This window comes from Bos indicus, chromosome 16 (genome assembly GCF_029378745.1).
Source record: "Bos indicus isolate NIAB-ARS_2022 breed Sahiwal x Tharparkar chromosome 16, NIAB-ARS_B.indTharparkar_mat_pri_1.0, whole genome shotgun sequence".
Classification (NCBI taxonomy): domain Eukaryota; kingdom Metazoa; phylum Chordata; class Mammalia; order Artiodactyla; family Bovidae; genus Bos; species Bos indicus.
The window spans coordinates 73,540,237-73,557,022 of record NC_091775.1 but is presented as its reverse complement, the minus strand read 5'-3'; the positions used below and the strand labels follow the sequence as shown (position 1 = coordinate 73,557,022).

Sequence of the window (16,786 nt, the reverse complement as noted above, 5' to 3'; positions counted from 1 at the left end):
GCCCCATAGAGCACCATGATGGAGCAGTGATTATCTTTTTGCAAGTTGGAGGTTGCAGAGGTTTGTGGTCCATTTTTTTTGCCTGTTGAGTGTTCTGCAGCAATAACCAAGTAGCCTCTAGGGGGCAGCGTAAGGCCAGTTAAAACCCTTGTGCCTGGGGCTGTTGGTGGGGTTTTCTGAATCATTGTCCAGCCTTTCTTGGTCCATGATGCAGCATCCCTGCTTCTCCTGGCCAAACTAATTCACTCTCTAGACCTTGCCAAGGTAGGGATCTTTACCATTAGGCCTCTAATACCCTGCTTTCCTCCACTCATCCTGTTCTTTTCCGTACTCTTAAGCTCCCCTGGTCTTCTTTGTACCATATGATACAGCAAACAAGTCCCACGTCAGCTTAATGATAGAATCGGTTTGCTGTCGTTTCACAACCAGCTGTACATGTCCTTTGGGCAGGAGCAACCTGGTATGTCTTTGTGTGTCTCATAATACCAGGAATGCCCTGGAAGGCTAAATAAATCCTTGGCCACAGCTGGATTATTCCTTAGCCTGTAGTGAGTGCTTGGTGCTGACTTGATTGTTGAGATGGTCTTGTTTCTGTGCAAGAGAAAGTATTTTCTTCGCTTCACTTGTTTCTGAAATGCGTGCATTCTCACGTGCTTTCTGGTTTGTTTCAGATTGAGATGCAAGATAGGAGGGCTTTCAAAATAAGCCCAGGGGTGCAATGGAAAACACGGATGCTCGGTGCCAGAGATGCATATTTGCATCTAGGTTCTTCCTATTCTCAGCCCCAGTTTTTCTCACCCCAAAAGTGGGGCTGTCTAAGCTGATAATTTACCATCTGACCTGGAGCACCTTTGAGAGTGAAGGAGGACATTTAAAAATATTGATAGTCACATAGTCGTCGTTGTTCAGTCGCTCCGTCATGTCCGACTCTTTGCAACCCCGTGGACTGCAGCATGCCAGGCTTCCCTGTACTTCACCATCTCCCGGAGCTTGCTCAAACTCATGTCCGTTGAGTCAGTGATGCCATCTGACCATCTCATCCTCTTTCATCCCGTTCTCCTCCTGCCCTCAATCTTTCCCAGCATCAGGGTCATTTCTGATGTCAGAAATGTTTGTATCAGGTGGCCAAAGGATTGGAGCTTCAACTTCAGCATCAGTCCTTCCAATGAATATCCAGGACTTAGTTTCTTTAGGATGGACTGGTTGGATCTCCTTGCAGTCCAAAGGACTCCTAAGAGTCTTCCCAGCACCACAGTTTGAAGGCATCATAGTCCTTGGAAGTATTTATTGACTGGGGAATGCTTTTTATATTGTGTCTTTTGGCTTGCCTATAAAAGTGTTCTATTTAAAAATTATTTTCAAAATAACATTTCCAACAAAATATTAAAATAATGAATAGGACAGCCTGTCAGTGGGTTCAGTGGATTGGCATGCTAGAACAGCATATGGTGTTTCAAAGAATCAGGTCGAGTGATCCATGTAAAGTGCCTAGTGCCATGCTTGGGACGCATGGTGTGTTTAGGAAATGAGAATTTCCTTTTCCTTTATGGAATAAAGTTGGACAAAGAAGCACTGACAGCAATAAACAAAGACCGATAGGCTTTTTAAAGAGGCCCCTGCAAGGAGGGTGTTTTTCTAGCTCTCCAGATCCTGATAACACAATGTGAGTTTTGTCCAGCTCTAGCAGGAAAATACTGATTGAAGAACACGGTTCTGCTTGTATGTGGTCAGACAGCTGTCTCAGCAGTAGAGCACTTACCCTAGCGGGGGCTCTGCCTTTCGGGTGATAATTTGGCTGCCCTGTGAGCACAGAGCTCTTCTCCTCACTTGTGAGTTTGTCACTACTTCTGGGCAACTTGCCTGGAAAGCTGGAGGATCCAGCCTGCCAAGGCTACCCCTCTTCTGCAGAAGCCATCCTGCTGTGTAGGGGCCTGAACTCAGCAATTGTGCTTAAATACTGGGTTTACCTGAAACTTGATAGTTTGAGCTGTAAAATACATACCTACCGTTAAGGTTGGTATCCCCCACTCAGTTGTGTCTGACTCTTTGCAACCCCATGAACTGCAGCCCACCAGGCGCCTCTGTCCGTGGGATTCTCCAGGCAAGAATACTAGAGTGGGTTGCTATGCCCGCCTCCAGGGGATCTTCCCGACCTAGGGATCGAACCCGCGTCTCTTACGTCTCCCTGCATTGGCAGGGGGATTCTTTACCACTAGTGCCACCTGGGAATCCCCCAGAGGCTTCTGTGCTTGCCACCTCCCGTGTGACAGAGCATTCAGGGAGTGCCCTGTGGCCTCCTGGACGTGGGAAAGCGTCTGCACATGGTGAATAACGATGTGTGGCAGGAGTATCAGGCCGGGAGTGGGTGGCGTTGGGGGCCAGCGCTCCGCAGGGCTCCTCATGGCCTCTTCTTTCTCCAGGTACGTGTACATCCCAGCGGGCGGGTCACAGCATGGCCTGCTGGGGGCCCTCTTCTCCACTGCGATGACATTCGCGTTTGTGAGCTTCTGGCACGGCGGGAACGACTACCTGTGGTGCTGGGCCACCCTCAACTGGCTGGGGGTCACCGTGGAGAATGGCGTCCAGAAGCTCGTGCAGAGGCCGCACGTCCAGCACAGCTTGGTGAGCAGGTCCTGGCTTGTGCGGCAGGGGCAGCCAAGCTGGGTGGACTGGGTCTGGGAGGGTAGGCAGTCATCACGTTTACCCACGTTGTGGGCCATTTCTGCCAGATTGGCTCAACATCCAGAGTGTTCCTGGAGACAGGACAGCTGAACAAGAGGTGGTGGCTCAGACAGTAAAGCGTCTACCTGAAATGCAGAAGACCTGGGTTCGATCCCTGGGTCGCAAGATCCCTGGAGAAGGGAAAGGCTACCCACTCAGTACCTTGCCTGGAAAATTCCATGGATGGAGGAGCCTGGTAGGCTACAGTCCATGGGATCGCAAAGAGTCGGACACTACTGAACAACCTCACTGCTTCACTGGCTGTAACTATAAGATAATTCATGTTTATTATGAGAATTAGAAAATTCAAATGAGTATAAGGAAGATGTCTCCTCAAGAGAAACCACTGTTAAATCCCTTCTAAATTATTTTTTTGAACAAAACTTGTTTTAGTTACTGTGTTTTTGACTGCTCTGTGGCGTCTTTGCTGTGTGTGGACTTTCTCTGGTTGTGGCGAGTGGAGGGCTCCTCTCTTGTGCACAGGCTCAGTTGCCCCACTGCATGTGGGGTCTTAATTCCTGGACCAGGGATCGAACCCATGTGCCCTACATTACAAAGTGGCTTCTTTCTTTCATTCTTCAGTGAAGGGTAATTACGGTATTGTGCTGGGTTCTGCCATACATCAGCGTGGATCAGCCATAGGTGCACACATGTCCCTTCCCTGTTGAGCCTCCCTGCCACCTCTCACCCCCCACCCCATCCCGCCCCTCTAGCTTGTCCCAGAGCCACGGTCTGAGCTCCCTGAGTGACAGCAAATCCCCACTGGCTCTCTATCTTTCAGATGTTAGTGTGTGTGTTTCCCTACTATTCTGTATCCATTTGTCCCGCCCTCTCCTTCCTACCCCCACCCCCACTGCGTCCAGAAGTCTATTCTCTGTGCTGCATCTCCATTCCTGCCCTGCAAATAGGTTCATTGGTAGCAAGGTGGATTCCTGACCACTGGGCCACCAGGGAAGTCCCCCTTCTAAATTTTTTCTCTCCTCTCTCTACACACGCACACATGTACATTGCACACACATACATGTATAACATTTTAAACATACCATTATCCTAGAGATACAGTTGTATCAGGACTCTTTTCTATGTCATCAAATACATTTCTAACAACCCTTTTTAATGGCGTTACAGAATTCCATTATGTGGCTATACCATAATTCATTTAATCAGTCTCTTATCAACATATTGTTCTAATTTTTTTTTGCAGTTAGTGGTTGCATTGAGATGACTGTCATAACAAGGGTGAATTCTTGAATGTTTAACATTGCTAAGTTAAAGATTTTTCTTACTTTTAAAGTTTGCATGCCTACTGCTTACCTGTTCCTTAACTGCCCAGTAGACAAAGTTTGCCAGTTTGCATTCCTACCAATGGTGCCTGAGAATGCCCTTGCCAATCCTGAGTAGTACTGGTATTTTTAATCTTTGCTGTTTAAATAGGTTTTAGCAGCATAACAATCAGCTAAGGATTTAAGACACATTCACAACCTTTAGGAAAATAACTTGGGAAATTAAGCATTTTTCTTTACACACATGTTTAGGTGATTTAAAAGTATGAGCAATGTTTCGCCATGTAAATGTGGAAAAGGATGTATTAGATATTAGAATCTTACAGGAATCTTCAATTCTGAATATGTAGCTATATTCCGATAACTCTGAAAAAAGTAGCTAAAAAGATATATGCCATTATCAGTGTTGATGGCAGGCAGTAAAACACAAAAAATTTACTGGGAAATGATTAATGTAAATAAACTCCCCCAGTATTTGCAGCTAAAGCAAATATATTTCAAAAAGTCAACATCACCAAAATAGAATACATTTGAGTGTTTTTCTATAAAGATAGCTCTGTGTGTATGTGTGTGTATGTGTGTGTGTGTGTGTGCATGCGTGCGCACACTCAGTCGTGTCTGACTCTGCGACCTCATGGATTATGCCCACCAGGCTCCTCTGTCCAAGGGATTTAGATTCAATAAAAACTGAATCAAAGCACATAGCAAAAATATCACTCCTAAAGGAATTTAAGTATGTTCATATATGTTTAAAGATAAATATTTTATTCAGTTCTAGTACCCAGAACCAGTGGGAAAGAAATGTCAGTGAATTCCAATAGAAAGTGGAATTTCAATGAGAGTCATGGCTTTGTAACACAAAGAAAAACCATAAAAAGTGGTATAATAAAGGTTACACACTTCACCCTTCAAATCTGAGTAGTCTTCCCCAAAGCGGGAACATCATCAGCCACGAAGGCCAGAAAATTCTTTTCAGCCTAGATTGAAGCCCTGTGACACATTTCTGTGTACCCTCATAAAGGATCTGACATTAACCTTGAACTTAATCTTAAGAGTTCTTTGGACTTTGAGCCATCGATTATATTACTAATAAATCTAAAGAATCTAAAATATTAAAAGAGTAACCCAAACTGTGTGATGCAACCTATGACTTACTAGAAAAAAAAAGTGTTAGTTGCTCAGTCGTGTCCAACTCTTTGTGGCCCCGTGGACTGTAGTCCGCCAGGCTCCTCCGTCCATGGGATTCTCCAGGCAAGAATACTGGAGTGGGTAGCCATTCCCTTTTCCAGGGGACTTCCCGACCCAGGGATCAAACCCAGGTCTCGTTCATTGCAGGCAGATTCTTTACCATCTGAGCCACCAGGGAAAGCCTTACGGCCTATTAGTTTTGGCTAAAAATGGAGGAAGGCGGTAAAAAGACTTGCTCACAGGGTGAAGCACTTGAATGTCTGCTGTGCCACATCACAGCTCATTCCAGGACCTTCACATGTTTACCTCATTTGAGCTTCTGCCCACAGTTCAAGCACCTCAGTGTATAGTAATTTTTGAACATGCAATTTTTTTTGGTGAGATATATGTCTTGTATATTGCAGATGTGGTGTCTAGTTTACATATTTATTGAGCAAGGACACATTTTGTAAAACCTGTTTTTAGCACCTGTCTTGCCTCTTGACAGCCTGGTGATTACTTACGGCTATTTAGACTCAGGAGTTCTTTAAGTTCAAGGTCAAGGCCCTGTTATTATTTGTGTTCTGTATGGTTAGCTGTGTGTCTGAGTTCATTCAGTACGTCAGTACACAATTAAGCCTTCTAAGTTGGGCTTGTTCTTTAGTTCTTTTCCCACCTGTCCACTCAAGGAATTTTCCTCCATTGCTCTGTTTCTTATAGAGTTCAGTACAGGTGCTGTTTTCCTTCCGAAAAACATGGCTGGCCTTCCAGATGTACATAGCCTTCTGAATAAACTGTTTCCCTACTTGGGTTGCCTCCTTCTCGCCCTTTTCATGAATCCATTTCCCATTCTTTTCTTTATTGAGATATAATTGCTGTACAACATTGTATAAGTTGCAGGTACACTAAGTACAACAGTGATTGACAATTTTTAAAGGTTATACTCCACCTAACAGTTGTTATAAAATAGTGGCTATGCATTTACCTTTTGGGGGACCACAGTCCAAATAAGACTTAATGCCTCCTTGGCACTTTATTTCATCTGATTTTAATCTTCCCGATGATCTGACAGTATTTTTGCAATGGGAGCTCACTCCCCATGCCCTTATGCACTCTCCCCAAGGCATTCATCCTTCATCTGTTTTTTTTTTTTTTAAGTGATGGATTGAAAAACATGTGAATAACAAGGATTATCATCCCTTCTTTTTTGTGTCTTCTTTAACCTCAAAGCTTTGCCTGGGGCACAAGAGATATTAAGATAATTTTTTTTTTTTTTTTTTGCCATGCTGAGCAGCTTGTGGAATCTTAATTCCCCAACCAGGGATCAAACCCAGGCCTTTGGCAGTGAGAGTGCAGAGTCCTAACCACTGGACCACCAGGGAATTCCCTGGAGTGGGATTTTATTTCTTGGTGACCGTTGAACACTCAGAGCTGAGTGTTGAAGATCAGAAGCCCTCTGCCACTCCAGGCAGGGCTCTTCCTTTGAACTTTATGCAGGAGTGGAAATGTCCACTGTGTTGTCCAATCCGAGTAGTCATGAGCCACACTGAGTACTTGAAGTACTCACTGAGAAACTAATTTTTAAATTTATTTAACTTTAATTAATTTGAATCTCAGTAGCCCCCACGTGGCCAGTGGTTTCCGTTTGTGGTGGTAGAGTTCTAGAATGTATCCCTTTTCTAGAAAGAAAAAAAATAGAACAATATAGTATTTGACTCTGCGGTAATTTAGGAAGGTTTTTATTGCTGATGGGATGCCTCATATATGCAGCTGACTACTGAACCTCTCTCCTCTTGATCATCTCACAGATGTCTCAGACTTAGCATGCGGAGTACTGACTTGGTGAACCACCCAGTCCCCAATAATTCCAGCTAGCTCCTCTCCCTCCAGCATTCTCTACTTCTGCAAAAGCCACCATCATCTTGCTAGTCACTCATGGCCAGGCCCCTCAAGTTGCCCTTTGTTCCTTCCTCTCTCGAAGTCCTGCCTGTATGTGCTGTACGTTCTACCTCCTAGGTAGGTCTCAATTTCTAAAAACTGTTTCCATCTCCACTGAGTCATCCTAACCCCACTGTTACCATTTCTTGCCCAGTCTACCAAATAGCTGTGAACTGGTCTCCCTGCTTCCACTTCTGCCTTCTTTAGCTCGTTATCCTCGCAGTGCTGAGTGATGCTTGTCAATAAATAACCTAACCAATTAGCCTCCAATTAAAATAAAAAAATAAATACCTAACCACGTTGTCATCCTTAAAAATCTCCAGAGGCATCCCATTTTCTTGGGACTCAGTCCCCAGTATTGAAGATGACCTGTAAGACCTTGGCTGATTCTCGTCTTGCTCCTTCTCCGCATCCTCTCTGGCTCTCTCCTCTCACACCCTGTTCCTCCTTCTGTTCATTTTCATACCTGGCCCCTCCAGCCCCAGCTCCATGGCACAGGCTCTTCCATCTCTAGGATGCTCTTATTCCTTTCCCTCCTTTTCACCCTTCTGACTTCGGCTTGAATGACAGCTTACTTGGGTACCATTTACTGATCCTCCTAAGTCAATCAGGTCCCAACTGGTAACCCCTTTGGGGTACCTTGTATGTGGTCTCTTCAGCTGTACTTATCACAGTTACAGAGAAATGTTCTTTTACAATAGCTTGTTTAATCCTTATCTCCCTCTCTAAACTGGTAAGCCTCCCTACATCAGAAATCTGTATCTGTTGCCAAAAAATCTTGGCTCTGTGTGTACCAATGTCAAACAGAAATACGGAGACAGAGTTATGGAGGAGAAGGAAAGAGTGGTTTTATTACTTTGCCAGGCAAAGGGGGAACACAGTAGGCTGGCACCTCAAGAACTGTGTCCCCCTCCTTGGTGAATTGGGAGAGGTTACATTGTCAGACAGGGTATGTGATAAAAATCAATCTTCACCCCTTCTTCTGCAAAGTTTCAAAAGGATAGCGTTGATGACTAGATTTAAGTGTCATGGAAAGTAGATGGGGGAAAAGTGGAAACAGTGACAGATTTTATTTTCTTGGTCTCTAAAATCACTACGGATGGTGACTGCAGGCATGAAATTAAAAGATGCTTGCTCCTTGGAAGAAAAGCTATGACAAACCTAGACAGCATATTAAAAAGCAGAGACATCACTTTGCTTTCAAAGGTCTGTATAGTCAAAACTGGTTTTTCCAGTAGTCATGTATAGATGCGAAAGTTGGACCATGAAGAAAGCTGAGTGCTGAAGAATTGATGCTTTAGAACTGTGGTGCTAGAGAAGATTCTTGAGCGTCCCTTGGACAGCAAGGAGATCAAACCAGTCTATCTTAAAGGAAATCAGTCCTGAATATTCACTGGAAGGACTGATACTGAAACTCCAATACTTTGGCCACCTGATGCGAAGAGCCAACTCATTGGAAAAGACCCTGATGCTGGGAAAGACTGAAGGCAGGAGAAGGGGACGACAGAGGATGAGATAGTTGGATGGCATCACCGACTCAATGGACATGAATCTGAGCAAACTCCGGGAATTAGTGAAGGACAGGGAAGCCAGCATGCTGTGTAATTCATGGGGTTGCAAAGAGTCAGACACAATTAGCGACTGAACAGGAACAAAGGGTCTTGAATGCTCTGTCTCCTAATCTTGATGAACCTTTCTGGTCCCTTTAATCTTACCTCAGGTGGTTTTATTGCTGCTTCTCCTTTGATTAGCAACTGTTCTACCTGTTGGAACTCAGAGAAGGTCAGGGAGGCTGGAGTCTTCAGGCAAAGGAGGACAAAAAGGCTTCCATGCCCAGGAGCCCCACAGGGCCCTGCTTGGCATCATATCCTTGACACGTATCATGATGCCTGGCGCAGTGTAAGCATGCAGTATATACTTGTTGAATGAATGAAGGAGTGAATATATTTTCTGACTTTACTGAGGGGCTTGTGAGAAGAAATAAGCTTATGCAGCAGCTTGAAGAAGATTGGATACTGGAAGAACTCACTAAGACTGAGGCTTATTGAACATTATACAGGGAGATTCTTATGTAGAGGGATAAATACTAATTGGTCTAGTGATGGTAAAACACTATTTTAATGTTGACTATACGTGTGTGTGTGTGAGAGAGAGAGAGAGAGAGAGAGAAAGGGGTAGGGAGCAATTAACCTTCCTGGTACCCCGCTGCTTTATGAGAGAGGGGGATTACGGGCTGTGATTCACTGAGGCCCAGAGCTGACAAAGGCATTTTGACAAAGTACCAAGCAAGGTGGATGAAGAGGAGTTACTGCTAAAGCAACACGCTTTTCCTCTGTATAAGTACTCTCCCGGGGAACTAGAATTTGTGTTCAGCATGGAAATCTTTTAATAAGTAGAAACATTTTGAAGCATCAGTAGAGACGCACTACTTGCTGATTCTCTATTTGATCTCTGCTTTGAAAGAAGACACCTTCAGGCTGCTTGTTAGTCATTCCTACACAAAGGAGAATCTACATCCCAAGCTGCTCACCCACCCCACCTCTGATTTCCATTTCATTGAATAATTTAAATATGTCCTCCTCCCCCAGCCCTTGTCCCTTCTTCTTTGCTGAACTGATTGATGTTCTTTCTGAAGCAGTAAAATATCTATGTATAGACTTAATTAAGAGAACGTGCCACCAGTGAAAGTCGTGGAGGGTCAGTCTCATGGTTCTCAGAGGGACCTGATGCTTTTGTGTGTCAGAAAGACTGCAAAGCTCTGTAGTGATGTCCATTTCAGTTTATCAACTATATTGATCAGTTTGATTTTGAAGAGGAAATTGAGAGATCAGTCAACTTGAGAGGATAATAGATTGTAAAACTATGACATGATCTACCCAGTGATTTCCTAGTTCGGTGGAATCCTAACTCATCAACTGGCAGTTGGCTTGATTAGAAAATCTTTTCACTGGAAGTCAGTAATCACAGCCCCAACTAACTCACTGAAGAACTACAAAGCACACTGGTCTGAGAAGAGTTATTCTGTTGGACAATGACTCCTGATCTTCGTCCTCCACTTGGATCCATTTCAACAAAGATCAAGTGCTAACTGTCAATAATTACTTTTCTTCAGACCATAACCCTTCTTAGACTGAGCCCATTTAGGCAGAGCCAACCTTATTGCTCATCTAGGAAAAAATTTCCGCACCCTTTGTGGGAGACACATTGCAGCTGGAGAACTCTTCTTAGTGAAAGACATGTCCCGCCCCCTCCACCCCCTTTTTTTTTTTGCATGTTCTTTCAATGTGTCAATGCATACAGTGCACTGGTCTATCCATATATAGTGATGGCGTCTATTAGTCAGTTCCACCCTCTCATGAACAAGGTATCTTGCCTGGTCTCTTGACAGGGTAATCATCTTTGCAGTAGCTGCTTTGGATTAAAGAGACAGTGAAACCATGGGATGAGGAAAACCTTTTCTCTGAGAGGAGCTAAGGGTTTATATTTTTTTAAAAAATGGACTTGTCTTTATAAACATCATAAAATACTGATTGACCTATTCTTCCCAGGCATTGTGCAGAAGAGAGGTCTGAGCTAGAGACAGATGTTTGAGAGCATGTAGTTTATATTTTGGAGCCATGAAAATGTCTGAGACTTTCTAGAGAGAAAGAGTACAGAAAGCGAAGAAAAGGTAACTGCCTAAAAATGAATCCAAGGACACCAACATTTAGAATTTAGATGGAGAAAGAGGGGCCAAGAGGTGGGAGGGAAATACAGAGGATGATCTCATAGACATGAAGAAAAAGAAGGTTTTTCAGAGAGGGAGTGGAGTGGTCCACGGTGTTGATGCTATTAGGGGGAAAAGTTAGGCGAGATTAAAGAAGGATTATGGCTCCATGTCAGAGTGCTAACAGGAAGAGAAAAGAGCAGTGAGTCGTTGTCCTGGCCTGTGAGTTTGTGATTCGGTTGCAGAGGCAAGATGTATGCAAACCAGCTGAGGACCAGTATTAAGACATTATCTGCTGAGACCAGGCTGAGTCCTGGAGGCAGCTGATGTCCCCGAGGTGGCAGAGTGAGCCAGGCTTTTAGGAAGGTTTATTTAAAGAGCTGGGGCTTGAGTAGGACTCGGAAGATGTAAGATGGGATTTGGATAGGTCAGTAGAGAGAAGACAAGCTCGAAGCCCGGGGAATAGCACACACGACCCGAAGTCAGGAGTGGGCACGCCGTGTTCAGGGGAGGAGGCTGCCTTGACAGTCAAGGGGCTGTCACCGGGGAGAATGGAGGAAAAGAGGTTAGAGAGACCAAGTAGTCCCCACTCTAAAGAGATCTGAGTGCCAGATTGAAAGATACAGAAGTGCGAGCCGCTTAACCAAACAGGAGAGCATTAAGTTAACATGTTGATCCCACACGTCCAATTAGCCTGTTGTACCAGCTTGCTCGCCCTCACCAGGACCCCTGGGTCTGAAAAGAGCAATGCCTGTTGTTGGGAACAGTGTGTTCCCTGGTGGATGGTGACATGTTGGCACCCCTCTCATTGTCTTCCACCCTGAAGGATCATTAACGACGTGGGGAACGCTGCGCCGTTCCCTGGCTGTACGTTTTCTTCTCTGGGGGAATACAAACCCATGCTTTAACCCTTCTTGATCTTAGTGGGAGAATTCTGCAAAGCATTCCACCGGTTAGTTCAAACACGTTTAGAAAGACAAAAGCACTTTGAAAGGTTCTCTTAAACTTCCTATTACTGAGTCCGCTGACAGCAGAGCCTTAGAATAGAGTCAGGTTTCAGGGATTCAGACCCTGGGGTCTGGCCGGCTCTGGAGTTTCTGCTGCCTTGCCTGTCCCTCCCAGTTTAGGCTTGAGCTGGGCAGCGGCTGCCGTCTCATCGTTGCTGTGGCCCTGGGACTCCTGTCCGTTCTCCCCTCTTAAGTGCACAGCACAAACCCTTGCCCTGGGGAATTGTAGCCTTGGAAAAGAATACTGAGCCAAAGATGAGATCCATGGCTTGAATGGAAGTAGTTGAAACAGGCCTGTGTAGGTGGTTTGTGAGATGAGGTTCTTTACCTGAGAGACCCTGATTTCTGCTTCTGTAGCACAGATAAGTGGTGGTCCCTCTAATCAGGCTTGCTTCTCTGATAGCTCAGTTGGTAAAAGAATCTGCCTGCAATGCAGGAGACCCTGGTTCGATTCCTGGGTCAAGAAGGTCCCCTGGAGAAGGGAGTGACTCCCCACTCCAGTATTCTGGCCTGGAGAATCCCATGGACTGTATAGTCCACTGGGTCACAAGAGTCGGACAGACTGAGCAGCTCTCACTTCACTCTGACCACAGTGTAGTGCCTAGCAGTTTTCTAGGGATGGACTTAGGAAGAAGCACAATCTTACTATGTACCTGCTGAAGCGTTGGATATGTCTTTCTGAATCTGGGTCTCTCTTTTCCTCCCAGAAAATCCAAATTACTGACTGAAGGTGGCAGAGCTTGAGTTTCCAGTGTTCCTGCTATCAGTGGAGGGGTAAAATAGCCCCTTCTTCCCCAAATAATATGCACATACTTAGCACAATGTGTTTTTACAATGTATATTTATTTACAATGTATATTTATATATTATGTATAATGTATGTTGGGTGTATGTGTTGTGACTGTATATAGCATATATATATACACACACACACATACACTGTGCATTTTTATATGTGCATATGTATTCATTTTTTAAAGCTCTGAGAAGTCAGAAATGTGCAAGACTTCCAAAATATCTCACATTCCTTCCAGGGCCTAGAAATAAAAGCTGCTTAAAAAAGCATATCGAACAGCTGCTGGCCTTGTTTGAGATGAGCTGGATTGGAATAAATGTACTTGTGATCACCAGCATGTATGGAAACACGAATTTAAGGTGGCTCTTGCTTTTTCCTCTGCTGCCAACCCTGAAAGCCACTCAGTGGGCCAGAGTAAGTGTTGGAAGGGTCACTGTGTATCCCCTGAAGGGTGACAGGAAAGAATATGATGTAAGAGGTGCAGGACATCTACCAAGCCAATTATTCAGCTTTTGAAACTGATGATATTAAAATACTTTTTACTGTGAGAAGGTGAAGAATAAGGATAACAGGTATAATAAAAATTCACCTTTTATTTAAAAATACAAACACAGAAGTGTGTGGAGGGTTATACACTGAAATGTCAATGATGGCTAACTATTTACTACTGGTGGGATTATTTGTAATGCATATTTTCTGGTTTTTGCTCACATATTTTCAGCCTTTTCTACAGTGAATAAGTATCATTAACTAATCAAAGGTTATTGAGAGAAAAGGGAAGAGAGGAAACCCGCCGTCAGGAAGCTTTGCTTAGCTGACCCTGGATGCTCAGTTTATGTTAGAAATTGGAGGTTAGTTATTCTCAGGAGTAGATGAGCATGAGACTATTGTAAGTGCCAGCCTATGCCATACAAGGAACTCTGCCAGACTGCACAGAGATCTTTCTCATTCCTTAAGTTATCTACCCATCACAACAACCCTTCAGGGCAAATGTTACTACCTCCAGTTTTACAGATAGGGAAGCTAGAGACCAGGAATGTAAGTAATTTGTTTAAGAACAGATGGTTGGTTTGATTAGAAAGAAGTCAAACTCGGTCACACGTGATCTATTCAAGCTTCTTTGACTTCAGACAAGGAGTCTTCCTTGATGCTCGAGCTGCTCAAGTGACTCATCTACATCCCATCTCCTTGATGCTTGTGCACTTCTGGCATTAGATGAACTGACAACACAGCCCTCAGTTCTTAGACCACTTGTGTTTTGACTGGCTCCACACAGCCTGACTATGGAATAGCTCTAATTTTTTTTTTAATTTTATTTTATTTTTAAACTTTACAATATTGTATTGCCAAATATCAAAATGAATCCGCCACAGGTATACCTGTGTTCCCCATCCTGAACCCACCTCCCTCCTCCCTCCCCATACCCTCCCTCTGGGTCGTCCCAGTGCACCAGCCCCAAGCATCCAGTATCGTGCATCGAACCTGGACTGGCGACTCGTTTCATACATGATATTATACATGTTTCAATGCCATTCTCCCAAGTCTCCCCACCCTCTCCCTCTCCCACAGAGTCCATAAGACTGATCTATACATCAGTGTCTCTTTTGCTGTCTCGTACACAGGGTTATTGTTACCATCTTTCTAAATTCCATATATATGTGTTAGTATACTGTATTGGTGTTTTTCTTTCTGGCTTACTTCACTCTGTATAATAGGTTCCAGTTTCATCCATCTCATTAGAACTGATTCAAATGTATTCTTTTTAATGGCTGAGTAATACTCCATTGTGTATATGTACCACAGCTTTCTTATCCATTCATCTGCTGATGGGCATCTAGGTTGCTTCCATGTCCTGGCTATTATAAACAGTGCTGCGATGAACATTGGGGTACCCGTGTCTCTTTCCCTTCTGGTTTCCTCAGTGTGTGTGCCCAGCAGTGGGATTGCTGTATAACTCTGTGAACAACTCTGAGCGGTCCAGTTGTGGAGTGCACATAAGGAAGAGATTACTGAATAGCCCACTCTCTCCTCTCTTGATTCCACCTCATCTCATTCGGGTCACCTCTAACTCCCTCCTCACTCTTCTCTTCTCCATATAATGCTGTAAACCTCTCTGGCTGACACAAGTTTCAGGGCAAGACATACCAAGCAAATTCTCCAGCAGCAAGAAACACAGCCCTGAGCTCCAAGATACAGGCAGCCCAAAGTCACCCCAAAACCATAGACATCCCATAACTCATTACTGGACATTTCATTGCACTCCAGAGAGAAGAAATACAGCTCCACCCACCAGAACACTTCCACTGCTGGAATAGCTCTTCTGAAAAATCGGCCCAAGAGAAGTGAAAATGTCCCCCAAGCACTTGTACCGCGTTATCTCGTGTGATTTTAATAAGTGTTAGTGTTAGTCGCTCAGTCGTGTCTGGCTCTTTTGCGACCCACCAGGCTCCTCGGTCCATGGGATTTTCCAGGCAAGGATACTGGAGTGGGTTGCCATTTCCTTCTCCAGGGGATCTTCCCAACCCAGGGATCAAACCCGGGTCTCCTGCACTGCAGGCAGATCCTTTACTGACTGAGCTACAAAATAAGTAGCATCATTATCCCTGTTATACAGCGGGAAGAACTGAAACTCAGGAAGTTTAAAAAAATATATGTTTATGATTCAAAACTCAAATATTACACAAGCTTTCATTTAGATAAATAAATAGAAGAGCAGTCTCCATTCCTCCTACTCTTATGTTCTTAACCCATCAGAAGAAACTTTAAGTTCTCTTAATTGTTTCTGGTATTTACCTCTGTCTTTCTAAAGTATATTCTATTACTCTTCATTTATAAATTATAAATAGTAACTACTTTCTACATGAGGTTTTAACCTCTTAGACCTACTCCCCACTTCTCCTCCTAATGCAATAATCTCTATATTTTTTGTTAAATCAGAAGTCATTGTTTACAGTATCATTACTATGTTACATGTGGCTCCCCCATTAGCTTCCAAACCAGCCAGTGTACTATAATTGCATTTCCTTTCTTAGTCAACTGTTTCCCCAACTCAGAGTAAGAATCGCCTTGCCTGTTTTGTTTGAGTAAGTAGTTTACTGTTATCATGTCTTTCCAAACTTTTCAGAATAGTATTCTATTTTGCGTGTGGCCAGGCCTCTCTGGCAGTCTGTCAGCTCTCTTCTTTAGCTGGAGAATCTTTCTCGAAGACCTCCCATCCTCCCTTCCCATTTGGATTATTTATCTTCAGATCTGCTGTACAGCTGTCATCATGACATGTTCCCTCTCCTTTCTGCGAGGTTGTCTTGGCCTCAGATCTCATTGCTTTTTCCCCCCTTCCTTTGATTTTCTGGGTCACATCCTTCAGTAGCTTCCTAAGAAAAGAATCATGGGTGAGATATATAGATATGTGTGTGTGTGTGTGTGTGTGTGTGTGTGTGTATAGAGAGAGAGAGAGAGAGAGAGAGAGAGAGAGAGACCTAGTATTTCTAAAAGTCTCTTTATACTCTCATATTTAATTGATTATCTGAGCACTGAATTTTAGGTTGAAAGGCAATTTATCCTGAAAACTTTTCAAGATACTGTCTTCTAGTTTTTAATGTTACTGTTGAGAAATGCCATTTGATTCTTGATTCTTTGTATGTAATCTGTTTTTCTCTCTAGGGGCTTACTGCAGATATCTTTGGTAATGCTGAAATGTCACTCTACTTACTGTCCTTGACTGGAGAATCTCTCTAATGCAATTTATTTATGGGAAAAAAACCTTCATAATGGGTTGGGGTGGGGAGAAAGACGGACTTTTATCTTTGTGGTCTGTATGCTCATAACCCAGGTTTTTAACCAATCTCTGCTTTTTCCCCACCATGGTTTACTCTGCCATCTGTGGTATATGGTGTCTCTAATGCCTGTTACTTCTAGGGACTGGTGTATGAATGACTTTCTTCTCTTTGGCATCTAGTGTTCAGGTTTCTCAGCTCTGTTAATTTATCCATCTGCTTTCTATCTTATAAGGATGGTATGACTTTGCTCATTTGCTGTTCACTGTTCACTATTTGCTTCCATTCCCTGACTGTGGGAATTATACCTTTAAGAAGATTTATAGCTTCTTAAATGTTTACTCCTCATTTTAATGGGGTTTGTAAAGGGAGCAGAGATGTCTCATCTACTGTGT

At 43.7% G+C, this 16,786-nt stretch overlaps 1 protein-coding gene across 6 annotated transcripts in view; it reads left to right on the top strand.

Moving 5' to 3' along the window:
- The window catches only part of HHAT (hedgehog acyltransferase), a 352,855-nt gene that overhangs the window by 255,149 nt on the left and 80,920 nt on the right, over positions 1 to 16,786 (top strand). For all 6 annotated transcript variants that reach the window (XM_070768646.1, XM_070768650.1, XM_070768651.1 and 3 more), the window contains one exon: positions 2,421 to 2,622. In XM_070768646.1, coding sequence (XP_070624747.1) covers positions 2,421 to 2,622 — 202 coding nt within the window. The remainder of the gene's footprint in view (positions 1 to 2,420; positions 2,623 to 16,786) is intronic.